This window comes from Hipposideros armiger, unplaced genomic scaffold (genome assembly GCF_001890085.2).
Source record: "Hipposideros armiger isolate ML-2016 unplaced genomic scaffold, ASM189008v1 scaffold_82, whole genome shotgun sequence".
Lineage (NCBI taxonomy): Eukaryota > Metazoa > Chordata > Mammalia > Chiroptera > Hipposideridae > Hipposideros > Hipposideros armiger.
This window is the reverse complement of record NW_017731432.1, coordinates 3857789-3871831: the sequence shown is the minus strand read 5'-3', so window position 1 is coordinate 3871831 and position 14043 is coordinate 3857789. Positions and strand designations below refer to the sequence as shown.

Below are 14043 nucleotides of genomic sequence, written 5' to 3'. Positions count from 1 at the left end.
GTTTCCCCCTCGCCTCCTCACTCTGTCACTCGCCCACCTGCACCTCCGACCGGGCCCCCCATCACCCCTACATCCGCGTGGGCGTGCCCCCTCACTCCCCCCTCACCCTGTCCCCACACTCTCTGCGGCTCAGAGGACGTACAGGAAACCGACCTAGGGCTCGGCTCCGAGTGCGACCTGGGGGCGCGGGACGTGGAGGGCGGGGCGGGGGTGGGAGACAAGGCCGGCCCTTGGGTCCAGACCTCAGGCCCGTGGCTGCGATGTGGAACTCGCCCGGCCCGGGGCAGTGCCGGGAGTTCTCCTGCAGCCTCCAAGTCCGGCCGCGCGACGGCAAAGTCACCAACATTTCTGGAACCACTTGAAAGCCACCTCAGTGGCGGAGGCTGGGAGGTCTTTTTCAAGTGAGCCAACGGGGCCCACTCTGTGATCCTTCCTCCCGGGGCCCGGCCTCGCGCCTCTCCGCGCCCCCTCCCCCAAACGATCAATTACCAGCCACCCTTCTGCCGGGAGCAGCGAGGGGCTGGCTGGCGGCCGCGAGGAAACAGCAGCCCGGATCACTTCTGCATGACAATTGATGGGAGGGAGGGCGCGAAGCAAGGAGGGAGGACGGCTGCGGTGTCCGTTTTCTCACCATGGTGATTAGGCATTCCGGCCGTGCGAGGAGGCAGCCGCCGACCAGAGCCGCGCGGCGTGGAGAGAGGACCAGGAAGAGAGCGGGAGCGGGAGCGGGAGCGAGCCCAGCCGCGGGGCGGGCAGGAGAGCGGCGCGCAGAGCCAAGCCAAGCCAGGCCAGATGGCTCTGCAGCCATCAGGGACTGCTCCCGTCCAGCCCGGCCCCACTTTAGCTGTGCAAACATTTCTTTATCCCAACAAGACAATTAAACCCAGCAGCATGAAAAGGAGTCTCCATGACTGTGTTGGGAATGAACAACCAGAAACAACCACACACATCACAGGAGTTCTTAAAGGGACTCGGGGAGAACCCTGGGGGCAGCTGAGCGACAATCAGGCTATGGCTGGGCAGTCAGTACATAGGAAGCCATCTGACCCATATTGGTCTAGTGATTTGCTGACTTTTCCACAGTGGTCATCTGCACCACTACAATCCAGGAGTTCAGCCTGGCTGTCTGAGAACTGCCCCAAACATTCCAGCAAGAGCAGTTCTCCGAAAAGCCCACATTAGGGTCCCTGCCTACCCCAGTCCCAGAACCCTTGGGAAGTATTCCCTCTAACAGCACCCCCAGGATGTAGCTGTTCCTCCTCGTTCCCGTCTGCCCTGGCCCTATGTATGTATACTCAGTTGATTTGATTCTTAGGACTTAAGAGTTTTCAATGGTACATGCGTTATAAAGACACATTTCAAAGTACAAAATAACATCTACTCAGGGCTTTTGGGACCTGCGAATGAAAGAAAAACATCCAGGAGGTGCTGTGGACCACTGGTTTCCTGCCTACCTGTGAGTTGGCCAGACTACAGGGAAAGGACAAGGAAAGAAGGCCACCTCTGGTCAGTGCCCAGAGCCTGTCCCTGAGGTGAGCCAGAAGGCAGAGCCAATCATCGCTCCATTCAGGCAGTTCTGGTCCCTCTCAGCCCTCCGGTGAGTATGCATACTAGCCAACTCCAATTGGGGCTGAGTGGATAGACTGGCAGGCTGGCCAAAGACTGTGTCACCAGGCAGGAATCTGGGCACAGGGGCGGCACACAGAGAATAATCAGGAAATGCACATGATAAGAGCCAGAGTGCTAAGGGGATAATAAATGTATAGATTCCAGCACAAGGCAGCAGACAATACTTATCTTCTCTTTTGTTGTAAAGTTTCCTTAATGAGGAAATGTTTATTTTAAAAGCCCTGGGAAACATATCTGTAGACACTTCATATGTAAGACACTCGTGGACTATTTGTAATTGGTCCATAAATTTTAGCATCATTTCCCTGGACAAGGAGCCTTGGGAGACTTGTTCAGGGAGTGACAATAAACAGGAGTTACCTCAGTCCCCTTCCTGGGGAATTATGCATCCTCCACGACCGGCTTCTCACAAAATACTTCTCCCTTTTTCCAGGGCAAATAAGTCAGTCCTGTGGAGTAAAGGCTTCTTTTTTCCATAGAGCCCAACACCTACCTTGGGAATCACCTGTGATGCCAGGTAGCTGAACAGGCAAGCAAACCGGATCATCTACTAGGAGAGACAATACTTTACCCAAATAGCTACATTTATTTCTACAAAAATGCATATTTAATCACAAAAGAAATCCTGTCTATTAGTAGATTGAAGGAAAGAATACCATGTCTGCAGGCCCCTCTTTCAAATGCTCTCACATGTGGATATATATGCATATGGATGCAGTGGGTGAGCAGAGGTGGCTGCGACAGTAAAAACTGTCAGTGTGTCCATTATAAAACTGATTTTTCATTGACCTAAAACTCAGTCATAAAACTTCTACTCTATGTAAAGGATACTCCCCCCATAATGCCCCCCTCCAAAAAAACAAAACAAAACCCTAAGCTAAATGCTTATTTAAGAGTTTTACTTAAACTATGTTTACTTAAAACATTTTTGTACATTTTATGAAAAAAAACCTCTGTTATATGAAGAGAACTGAAAAACTGGGCCAGCCATATCAGAAATTAACTGTAAATTTTAAGAATAAAAAACTAAAATATACACAGTTTATATTATATTGGCAATCTGGGCAAACGCCACTGTAACCTATTACTTTGCTCTTTTGAACAATTTCTATCCTCGCTCCTTGCCTCCCCACCCCATCCCTGCCCCATCTGCCCCTCAAGCTCTCCCTTTGGAAGCAGTCTTGTATACTGTCATTCGATTATCTGAGAAATATTACTTATTTCAAAACGGTTCTGTAGGGAGGACCTGAAAGGCATCTAGTGGGAATAATCAGGCCTTCTAACGGCCCTTAAATATGTATTTACATAAAACAGACCATAAATATTCTGACACACATCGGCATATGACAGGAGCCAAGAAAGCCGCTGCAGACTTTGTCACAGTGCCTCTTCACCCTTCCCGACAGAAAAATGTTTCTCCTGCCTTCCAAAAACTCAAAATCAAAAGCACAGATGCTACGCAGTACAACCCTGTGATGGCTGCCACACTGCCCGAGGAAAGGGCAGGAGAAAGGAGCAGAGATCCAGGGTTGTCACAGGGCAACCGTCTCCTCTCCACTTTGCACCTTTGTTTCTTGTTAAAGATGGGTCACAAATGCAACTCTCGATAATGTGAGTGTACATACATCCCACACTCACAGACACGCCCACAGGTTGATTATTTGTGTAACAGAAAAAAAGAGAACACACGTACTCTCTAAAGAAAGGATATTTTAAACACATAGAGGGAGGAAAGGGCTGCAATTTCATATAACAGTACAATTTGAAATAAGGAAGTTTCCCCACCCTTCTGATCAGAATCTCATTAATTTCAAGGTCAGAATTCCATTTCACTTTGGGAGACAGACTCATTTAATTTTTCTCCACCCAGGCGTATTCCTATGTGAAGGATCCATCTCCATGGGGGATGGCACCACCACACAATGCGAGCCAGGCAAACAGAAGAGTTATGGCTTTGACTCTCAGAGGGGAATGGATACCCACATCCATGAGTTCTGACTTGACTAACAAGCTTCCTCCTGCTCTGGGGGTCTGATACAGGGTTGGGCTAGAAAAGATAGAAAAATGAAGACAAGCTGGATTTGTTAGTGGAGAAGAAAGGAATCTTGATCTCCAGATGTTACTTTGTGGCATATCAGTTGGGAGAGGATTTCATTTTCAACTTGTATTTGGAGAAAAAAGGGGCAGAATCTGTCACCCCCTAACCCGGGGCCGTTTTAGCCAGAGGTCAGATTACAGCTAGCCTTGATCACTTGCACATTGACAAATGAAAACTAAACTAAACTAAACTAAAAAAGACCAACACAAAGCCAATCCTCGTTCAGCAGATATATCTAAAAAGCAGGATCATAACACACATCAGTTGTACAGAAAGGGAGAAGGTTGAAGAGGAACTAAAGCAAAAGTGAGAGAGCAGCACACAGATAGTTGTGCTGTCATACGGCAGCCTTCTCCCTTAAGTGGGGAGGTCTGGGGCTTACAGACGCTGACATAAAAGACACACTTGCAACATATTTCAAAACCAAAGAGCGATGGATTTACAAGGCAGGTTGATTTTATGATGACTTTTATTGAAAAGGTACGCTGGGTTTAGGCAGATGCCTTTTAGCGCAGGAAAGTTAACACAGTGCCTAATTCAAGGAGACAGCCTGAGGAAGCAGTGCCGACAGGGGAGAGAGCTGCAATGTCTCTATTACTCTCCTCGGCATCATAAAGAGAAGAGAAAAAAAATGGTATTCGTGTTGGTGGATATAAAGAGGACGGGAGCACACACACACACAAAAATACAGAAGAGGGGAAAAGCAAATCTCAGATGTAGTTTTCTTAAGAAAATAAAATGAAGCAAATCTTAGAACAAAGGGTTGGGTGGAAAAACACCCTCAGTTCATAAATTCTCGCCAGGCTTGAAAAAAACTGCTCTGTCTCCCCACAGCCCAAAAGCTTCCAAACACAATTATTTTCTGATTATATTAGAGGAAAAGATGGCAGGGTTCAGCAGTCCTAGTCTACAAGTTCCAAATCAAGCTTTAGTTCCAACTGTTAGTGAGGGTAGCCAGAGCCCAACAAGGCCCTTGAAGAACATGAGAAAGCTGTTCCATAAGCAGAAATTAATAATAGTTGTGAACATCAAATATGGAGACATCACACAGGTCAACCGTGTCTAGTCCTAAAACTGAGCCCCAGGATAAGCATCCAGCAAACCTGTTAAATCCCAAGAGAAGGTGGCTTTCTAGCCTTGCGTTTGTGAGGAAAATACAGCTGTTTGAAATGCTTTATGGTGACTGACACCTTTGTCCTGCTCTGAAAAACAGCCTGATGTGGACAAGGGCTGAGAGTTGTGAAATTAAAATCACGTGGAGTCTGCTGGATGTGATACAATGGAAAAGCTAAAAAAAAATAATACTGAGATCAGAGAACATAATGAGGATAGCAAGGAGAAGAGGGATGGACGAGTTTCTTCAGGCCCTCCCAATTCCCTAGAAATCTGCACTTTCCAATGAAATGACATTCACTCCATTACCTATGTGGCACCCCTCTTCACTCCAGAGTCCCCAGGGAATAAGCCAATCATGCCCTGGAGGGAAAGGCAGTGCTGAGGCCAGCTTGCCTCTGGCTGCCTTCAGGAAAACATTTCCTACAGAACTCTCTCAATGGTTACTGACAGAGACAAATAAATGTTAGCACTCTACTGCTATGGACCAGAAGGAGTTGGCCCTTCCCGTTACTAGGAGCAGGAAAAAAGCCACCGACCTGTTGAATACTACTGTAAGGCAGGGCTCACTGTAGGTAGGGAGGGCTCACACCAAAGTACTTACATCTGTCATTCCGATCCTCTGGGCTAGATGAGGCTTCTCGATCCGAAATGAGGCCAGAGACGGCAAAAATCTTCTTCCCGGTGTCATCAACCTTAAGTGAACCGGGGGAGCTAGATGGCAGCTGTGTCCCAAAGTCATATTCCTTGCCATCTGCATCTGAGAAGCGCAAGTGGGGAGACTCTGTGTCATGACAGTTCTTCAGTCGCTTGGCTGGTGTAAAGGCGGACTGATAACTCTCCCGGTCCTCAGTGGAGGCAAAGGGACGGAAAGCCCCCACGCCACTGTGATTCAGCATACTGATTGGGGTACAATCTAGATTTGGGGGAGCAAACTGAGGGTGGAGGTGTAGTAAAGAAGGGGGAAAATCACGATTGGCAAAAGTGCCGGGTACCCCACCCTGCCGATGGTACATAGAGGCAAAGGTGTAGGAACCATTGGTGAAGGGAATATGCACGTCCTTGTCTACTGAGACAGGTACACCAAAGGGTCGTGGCTGCTGACAAGGGATGGAAGCATCACGGCTGGCCTCAGCCGTGGACGCCAAGACCATCAGTGCTGGGGATGCCAGCGGGTTGGGGAGGTAGGACGAGTTCTCCATCTTGAAGGCTGCCCGGTGTAAGTCCATTGGAGTGTCTTTCTATGGCCCGCGTCACACAAGAAGCAGTCTTCCCTGGGAGGGAGGCCCAGCGGCACCTTGGATCAGGACAGGGAATGTTACTGGGGAATCATCCCCTTCTAAGACCTGTGGAAACAGCAAAGAGAAAAAAAGGGGGGAGGAGGGTCAGGGGGAGGAAAAAAACGGGAAACCCCAAGTGATCGAAACACCATCCTTCTGGCTTACAGATGCTCGGGCAAGAGACACCACAGGCTTTAGGAGCCAGTGGGCAGCAGCATCAGACCATTTTCATTCAGGAAAATCAATAGACAACTTACTGTGATGTACGCATAGCTGACTTTGGTCCCTACACGTTCCGGGTGAAATGCGCCTGAGCCCGGCAAAGGAAAAAAAAATCATAAAACCTCCAAATACAATATTCCCTGAGCAAATGAGCTTTGGAAGGCCAAGTCACCCAGTAGATTAGGAGGGGTCTATATTTTAAAGGGCTTCCACCTGCATGCACCACTCATGGCAGGCCTGATGTTCAGAGACCAGGATCTACCTCTATGACCCCCACGTATGCATTCTCTCTTCATCTCCCCAACAACAGCCCTGGTAACTAAAAAACCCCTAAATCAAGCACATCGAGACCACGAACATCTGTACATGTTAGGTGGTACAAATTGTACGTGTGGATAAATCACACACTTCGGCACATACATAAACACACATCTTTATGTATCACCTAAGACTGTCTCCAGAAAGAAGTGCTGTGTGAACAAACAACAGCAACGTTATTTTTGCTGCACACCCATCTCTAATCATGCAGGCTTTCTCTTTTCTGAGAAGGAACAAAACCTTCATCAATAAAATGCCAAGCGCCTCTGACAATATTTAAAAACATAATGGGTGCCTTTGGCATATGTTCTCTAGAAGCGCCTGCCTTCCAGGGGCAGCAAAGAACAGATCGGTAATTTTAGTTACTAATGCACTCACTCTTAAGTAGATTTGTAAACTGTCTTGAATTTGCCATTAACATTTAGAGCAAAATGTTAACAAAATTTCTGACTTATTTTGTTCTGCTTATTGGCCTAGTCAGAGTTGATGTCCGATGAAGGCCCCTGGAACAAACCGGAGTTCAGAGAGACTTCTTTCAATTTCCCTTTTAAATTTAGGTTGAATTTACATTTTCGCAGCCACTGATTCTGTTTCCAAATTTATTTTGAGTGGAAAATGAGAGAAGGGCTATATATCAAAAGTCCAGATAACATAAGACTACTAAGACCTCTTTAGCTTCAAAAATATACACTAAATAGAAACTTAAATGAAACCCAAAGTGTAACCAAAAATCACCATCTGCTACAAATTATAACCTTTAAATTGAGTGTCATGTCTCAAATAAAATTGATCTCCTCCCTTAAAAAAAAACCGCCTAGCTAATGGAGTATCTTTGGTATTCCCTCAAAGAGAGAAACCTCAGTTAAACTGTAGATGAATCCTCCTGGCTTAATGCAGTGCAAAGAGAGTATTTCCTTCTCCCATCCTGTAGCAGACGTGTCAATGACTGTTATTAATTGGGAAGATGAGTGCACACCATCAGACTGCTTCCTCATTTGGCATCTTTCCTTATAGACATCATTGCTAAATTACCAGATTATGTATCTCACATTAACGGATTTTTCTCTCTTCCAAATTTTAAATAACTTTCCTGTCAAGTTATAGCAGTGCAGGGAATGATCTGCCAAGGACAGCCAGTTAGCCTGACAAGTCTGGGAATCCTGTTCTTGGCTGTTTTCAAGTCAGATTAATGGCCACACAACATGGATGCTCTAAAAGTGGGTCTAGGGCTGTTCCAAGGGTTCTAAGCAGCTCTTCACAACAGAAATAACCAACTACTTGTCCATCAACAAGCAATATTATATGAGGCAAGCTGGAAAAAAAGAGCAGACATAATACACTGGGGTTGAGGGGAGGAATGGTTCTCCCCCCAAAATAACCAATCACCCAGAGGATTGGCTTTCTATTTTTACTTCCTGGATCACCTCATTATGTTAAATGAGTTTCATAAATTAGTAATCTGGCGACAGCACCGGACACTCCAACAGAACACGGTGAATCACTCAAACCTGGTTATTCATTTGAAACTTCATTATACTGAAAATAAATCAACAATATTTTTCCAGGCCACATCTCTTTCACTCCACTGTGTGGGCGTTGGTCTCTGTGGGGGGAGGGGGAATGTTTTTTTTCCCTTTCCCTTTCTCTTTCTTACCCCCTCCTCACATTAACAACTTGTATAGATGAGGCTTCAGCAGACCACAGTCATTATGAAAATCTATAGTTAATACACTCCCAATGTCAAAATGTCATGGGTTTAAACACAGAACCCAAAATAAGAAAACTAACGGACCCTCTTAATTAAAAAAATATGGATTGTAAGATAATCAGCTTGATGGAGCATTTGGGTGACTGTAAAGAACGGGGCAAAGGGAAAGTAAGTAACTGTTACTTTTCTGCCTCTATGCTGATTTTTTTTAATTTAGCACTTCGTGCAAATCCAGATTAAAATAACTCCAGCTATTGATCCGAGCAGTGGAATTGACATTAATTTTAGTTCACTTCTCACTTTGCAAAGGGATCAATAGGAAGTAATAACAGCTGACATCCCCGCTGAAAGGAGGAGAAAGAAGGGCTGAAGACAGAAATCGAAAAGCAACCAAATAAATCATCAGCTACTTTTCCACGGCATCAGACAAACTCCAAACAGATTGCAAAAAGTCTTTGTTGAATTAACTAAACAAGGAGGAGGGAGGGATCAATCCACGAAGCTAAATAAATTGTCTGGCAGGCAGTGAGGTTGGACGGCGGGACCAACAAATATTGAGTTTTAAAAATTTCAAATCCTTGACGTGATGGGTTTGGTTCAGGTCTGTATGTGTGTGGGAGTTTGTTAAATCACACACTCGACCCTGGTTTCAAGTGATTACAAAACGCCAACTAACTGAATAATTAGTGAGATCACTAATTGCATGGTTAAACATGCCAAAACCAAGACAAATGAAACGAAGAAGCTGGCGTTTGGAACGTGAAAATGTCTGAGTCTGAGTTGATGCGCAGCGCTCCCCGCTTTCCGGCGCGAACTAGCCACTCTCGCACTGAAAAACCGAAAGCCAGAGAGAAAGTCTCAGAGAGTGGGCAATTTCCCACCCCAGCCTCTGACCATCCCTGTCCAGGGTCTGGGCTCCCTGGCTCTCGCCGGGGATCAGTGCAGAAAGAAGCCGCGCTGCTGCTTCTGGGAGCCAAACCCACTTGCAAATGACTGCCACAAAGAAAGCTGCAAAACCTCTTTCCCGGAGCACGAGCTCTGAACGCCCACCAAACTACGATTCTGCTGGCAATTACAACGCACACACAACACTCCTCTGCTTATTACAACAGGTGACATTTTTGTGGTCTCTGAACCGTTTCCAAAAGCCAGGAATGAAAATAATAGAACAAATTAAACGATATTTTTCCTTTGCATAAATAAACTTTTAAAAAATTAACAGGCAACTTAAAAAGCAAAGAACAATGGGAAATGGGGCCAGGGTAGTGGGGGGTTTTGAAGAACTCAGGAAAGAATTTCTTTCTTTTCTTTTCTTTTTTCTTTTTTTTAAGTTCACAGACTTCTTCGCTTGAGGAGAATTCCCGCACACCAAATGCCCAGGGGGTATCTGGAAACACCGCTCTAACAGAAATTTTACCACCATATGCAAAAGCTCAGGAAGCATAAGACTTAACACGGTTCCAGGGCTGGGGCCAACGCCTGCGAATCAGACGTGGCCAGGTGTAGGTCCCAGGTTTGGACCCCAACCCAGGCCCGGCTTGGCTAACGGGTGCGAATCCTAGACAGCCCGGCCTGTCCGAGAGCGCGGAGCTGCGGGGCTGCCCATTCAACAGCGGGTGCAGAATTCAGCCGGCAAGAGTCTTAACTGGGAAAAAGCAACTCTTTTAGGAAAAACGGACGAAGAAGAGGTGAAGGCGAAACCTCCATCAAATCAGGGCCAACGGCAGAAACGGGGCCGCCACTCTTTGGCCTGACCTCTCCCTCCAGTTCTTGATTGCCTTTGCACAAAGAATACTTGAGGTCCCAATAATCTCCTCCTGAAACAGTCTGCTTGTAACTTTGGGGAACAAGGGCGCCGGCCGGCAGAGAACGGACAAGTACGAGGGGCCCTGGTCTGCAGCGGGGCAAGGCCCGCGGGGCAGGGGCTCGGGGGAAGCTGCCGTGGATCAAAGTCCAGGCACCTCTTGCCCCTGAACAGCCCCGCCCCATGAGTCACCCGGGTCCCGTCGCCGCGCGCTACCGCTTCGCCCGGCAGCCCCCAGACTCCTGGATTCCCGCTCTCCTGCAAATGCGGGCCGGCGCGGGGTAGCCCGGCCCTCCCCGTTGCGGGACTGCGAGCCTGAGTTACAGGAGGGAGGGCTCTGCCTCTAGCATTGCGGTCTAAGGGCCGCGGTTCACGCCGCCGCTCGCAAAACAGGTGTGTGTCACCGCTCGCTCCGCGCCGGGCCCCGGCCCCGTCGGTCACCAGCGGCGCGGCACAGCCCTGCCCTCGGCCTTCCCCCACCTCGACCCGGAGCGCAGCGATCGAACTCACGCCGCTTTTGCAGGGTTCCGGTGGGCCAGAAGGGATGGGAACGGAAAACGCCCAAATCGCTTTTCCTCGACGCTCAGCCTTTCCCCCCTTAGCTCGTTTTCCATTCGCGGGAAGAACCCCCGAGACGGGCAGAGAAGGAGGCCGGGCACCCCTGCCCGCTCCACTCCCTCCAGTCTGACCCGCCGCGTCCTCACTGCCCGCCTTGTTTTCTCTTTATTTTCCCTTTCCCCTTTACCCCTCAAGCTGAGTCCGGTGCGGAGGCGAGACGTGTCTGGTGGGCATCGTGGGCAGGGAGCGACCGAGTCTTCCTTCAGCGGCTCCCGGGGCAGGGAGGCGGCGCAGGCCAGAGACCCCGAGCCGGCCTGGCCAGGCAGGATTGAGCCCCACACCTAGCGCTCCCGCCCCGTGCCTCCGCCCCGTGCGACGCGCACCGGGCTCTGGGCCCGGGTCCTGGCCCTGGCCCTGGCCCTGGCCCTGGCCCTGGCGCACCGCTGGAGCCGCGGCCAGGGCCAGAGAAAGCCGCGCGTTCTTAACGGGAAACGAGAGCTCTTCCTCTGCCTCCCGGCAGCCCGAGTCCCGGCTACTTCGGGGCTCTGCGCACCCTCGGCGGCCGGGGTCCACGCGGGCCTCGAGCTCTGGGAGCGGAGGACGGAGAGGGCATCCCCTCGGATGGCCTCACCACTGTGGGCGGCCTCGCCCTGGGGGCCACACGGAAGCTCTCCGCCCAAGTTTGTGTGCCCTGTAAGAAAAGGCTTTCCCTTACAAAACACAAAGACGAAACGCCCAGGCCAAGCCCTGAAAAGCCCGGGGTTGGGGAGGGGGGTGGCCGGAGGCTCGGGAGGGCGGTGGCGGTGGCGGTGCCGGGCTCCGGACGGAGACGGTCGCTCGGCCCGGCTGGTGGGCGCGGCGCCGGTGGCCGCAGGACCGCACCGACCCGCGTGCTCACTGAAAAGTTTTGTTCTCAAGTCGGAGGAAGAGAAATTGTTACTCAGTTTAAGGCAGGTCTAAGATAAAAATAAAACTACCAAAAGAGCAACGTGCCGCTGTCTATTCGGTGGTCCTCCCACCCCGTTCCGTAGAACCGCTGGGAGATTAGAGTCCCGGCCCAGAAAATCCCGAGAGACCCCCCCACGGGTCGGGCTGCTCTCAGGCCAAGCGGGTCCAGCCGAGCGGAGCCCGGAGTTTACCCGTGACATTAGAAGGCTTCACCTCTGTGCCAGCACCTGCCTGCCTCCTTCCTGCCCACCGCCGCTCACCCCACCCCATCCCACCTCCCTCCACGCCCTTCACACCCGCCCCTGCCAAGAAAGTAAGCGGAGCACCCGGAGGCCCAAGGCTCCCGGGCTCTCCTGGGTACCCCACCCGGCCAGTAGTGCGCTGTGTGGGGGTGGCCGGGGTCCTTTCTCATTCCAATCGCCCCTTCCCCATCCCGCCTGCCGCCTCGGGCTCCTCATTCAGTACCACCCGGTCCCAGCCCCGCCGGAAATCACCGCAGGATACACCCGGGAGCCTAGTGAGAGGGTATTCTCGAGACCGACCCAAACAAAGTGGGTATGGGCTTATTAAAAGATGGAGAAAAGAAGTCCTGCTCCCTTCCCTTGCTGTCCCCTCACCCTCCCTACTTGTCCAATTCCCGCGTCTGGTCCCTCCCCCTCGCACCCCCCAAATAAAACACATTAAGGAAAAGTCAAGACGGAAAGTTTGAGTGAGGCAGCGCATGGAGCGCGCAGGGCACGGATGCCGGGTGGCTCCGTTTCGAAGATCTAAGACTCGCCAGTCCAGGTCCCAGCCCCTGCCCATGACTGGGGGGAGCCGCCCGAATCCCTAGGAAACGGACCCGGAAAGTTAGCCAGGTTCCTGATCAGCCCGGCCGCCCTCGCACCCACCCTTCTGATGTGCGCCCACGTACCCACACCCCTTTCTGATTTCCATACTTGCCGTGGAAATTCCTTGAGAGAATGGTCGCACTTTTCAGGACACGGAGGGGAAAAGGCAGTGAGTGTGGTGCATGAAAAGTCCTGGGTGCGCAGGGCCGGCGGAGGCGGCGGCGGCGGCGGCGGCAGCGGCAGCAGCAGCGGTAGGCGGCTGGCCCCGGGTTTGTGTTCGCGAGCTGCCTGGGATTGCATGTACAGATCAAGAGACTCGGTTGGTGTGAGAGAAGGAGCAGTGCTGCCTCTCAGCGCTAGCTCTAATCAGTGAATGAGCCTCCACTCTACCAGGGACTCGGAGACGCACACACACTCACGCGCGCACGCACACACACACGCACACATTCTCTCACACTCACACACATACAGGCACTCTGAGCACTGAATACATTAGGGCACTAAGGGACTCTGGGAAATGGAGTCCAGACCCAGGGCACTCCTGGCAAACAGACCTGCTGGCCCTCACCAAAGAGCTCCAAAGTCTTGGGGTTGTGAGACATTGTGGAAACTGCAGGAAGCTCTTGCTTTTGTTCCCTCCCCACCCCCCACCCTCACCCCCAAAGATCTCAAAGAATGATTTGGTGTTCTTACTTTCTTGAACCGAAAGTGACCAAGAGTAAATGGGTAAATCTTTAAGACTGACTGACACCCCCTGCAGCTAAATAACCCCCAAATCCTGGCTCCTTCATAAACTCTGCTTTGTTTTCCAGAAAAATCTTACCTACTGCTTTGCTCCTGGAATGCTTCTCTGGGTCTTTGCCTATAATAATAAGATAATAAACGAATATAAATAAAACTATAACTTTTAGAGGGGGTGGAGAGAGCCTTGGTTAGCACCTAGATTTGAGAATTAAAGTTTTTATTGGTGTTTATATTTATAGTTCTTTCTCTTCTAATCATTTTATATCATCCTTTAATTCACCATGTACAGAAAGATAAATAGGGGAAATGGATGAAGAACTAACATTCCCCGAGTGCATTCTAGGAGCTGGGTTTCAAGACTAAACACCTTTATATATCTCATTTAATTCTTAGAATAATTCTGAAGATAATATTATCACTATTTTACATATAGAAGAGGAAACTAAAGTTGATAGGGTTTTGTAATTTGCCCATGGGAAAATGGTCAAAAAGTGTAGGATAGCAGGTAGTCCTAGCTTTGAGAGCAAAGCCCAACCAAAATCTAATCCTGGTTTAAAAAATCATTCCTTTCTTTTGTGGCTCAGTTTCTGAAACCACAGATTTCTCATCTGGAAAAAAAATGGGGGGAGGGGGAGGGGAAACAGTATAACTGATAATCCACCCTGTAAAGAACCACACATCTAAAAACAAAGAACGCTTGGGCCAGCCGAGTGGCGCGATGGTTAAGAACTGGCTTGGGACGCCAGAGGGCCCCGGTTCGGATCCCACATATGAGGGCCAGTGACACTGCC

At 49.8% G+C, this 14043-nt stretch overlaps 1 protein-coding gene across 2 annotated transcripts in view; it reads right to left on the bottom strand.

Moving 5' to 3' along the window:
• Positions 1–12984, bottom strand: part of RNF220 (ring finger protein 220) — a 222140-nt gene extending 209156 nt beyond the window's left edge. Inside the window, exons 1-2 of one of the 2 annotated variants that reach the window (XM_019643730.1) lie at positions 12621–12984; positions 5445–6186 (exon numbers count right to left, since the gene is read on the bottom strand). In XM_019643730.1, the coding sequence (XP_019499275.1) occupies positions 5445–6069 (625 nt within the window). In that variant the 5' untranslated portion in view covers positions 6070–6186; positions 12621–12984. Of the gene's footprint in view, positions 1–5444; positions 6187–12620 lie in introns of those variants that run through there. The other variant, XM_019643729.1, reaches the window with a different exon arrangement.
• Between the last annotated feature and the right edge of the window lie 1059 nt (positions 12985–14043).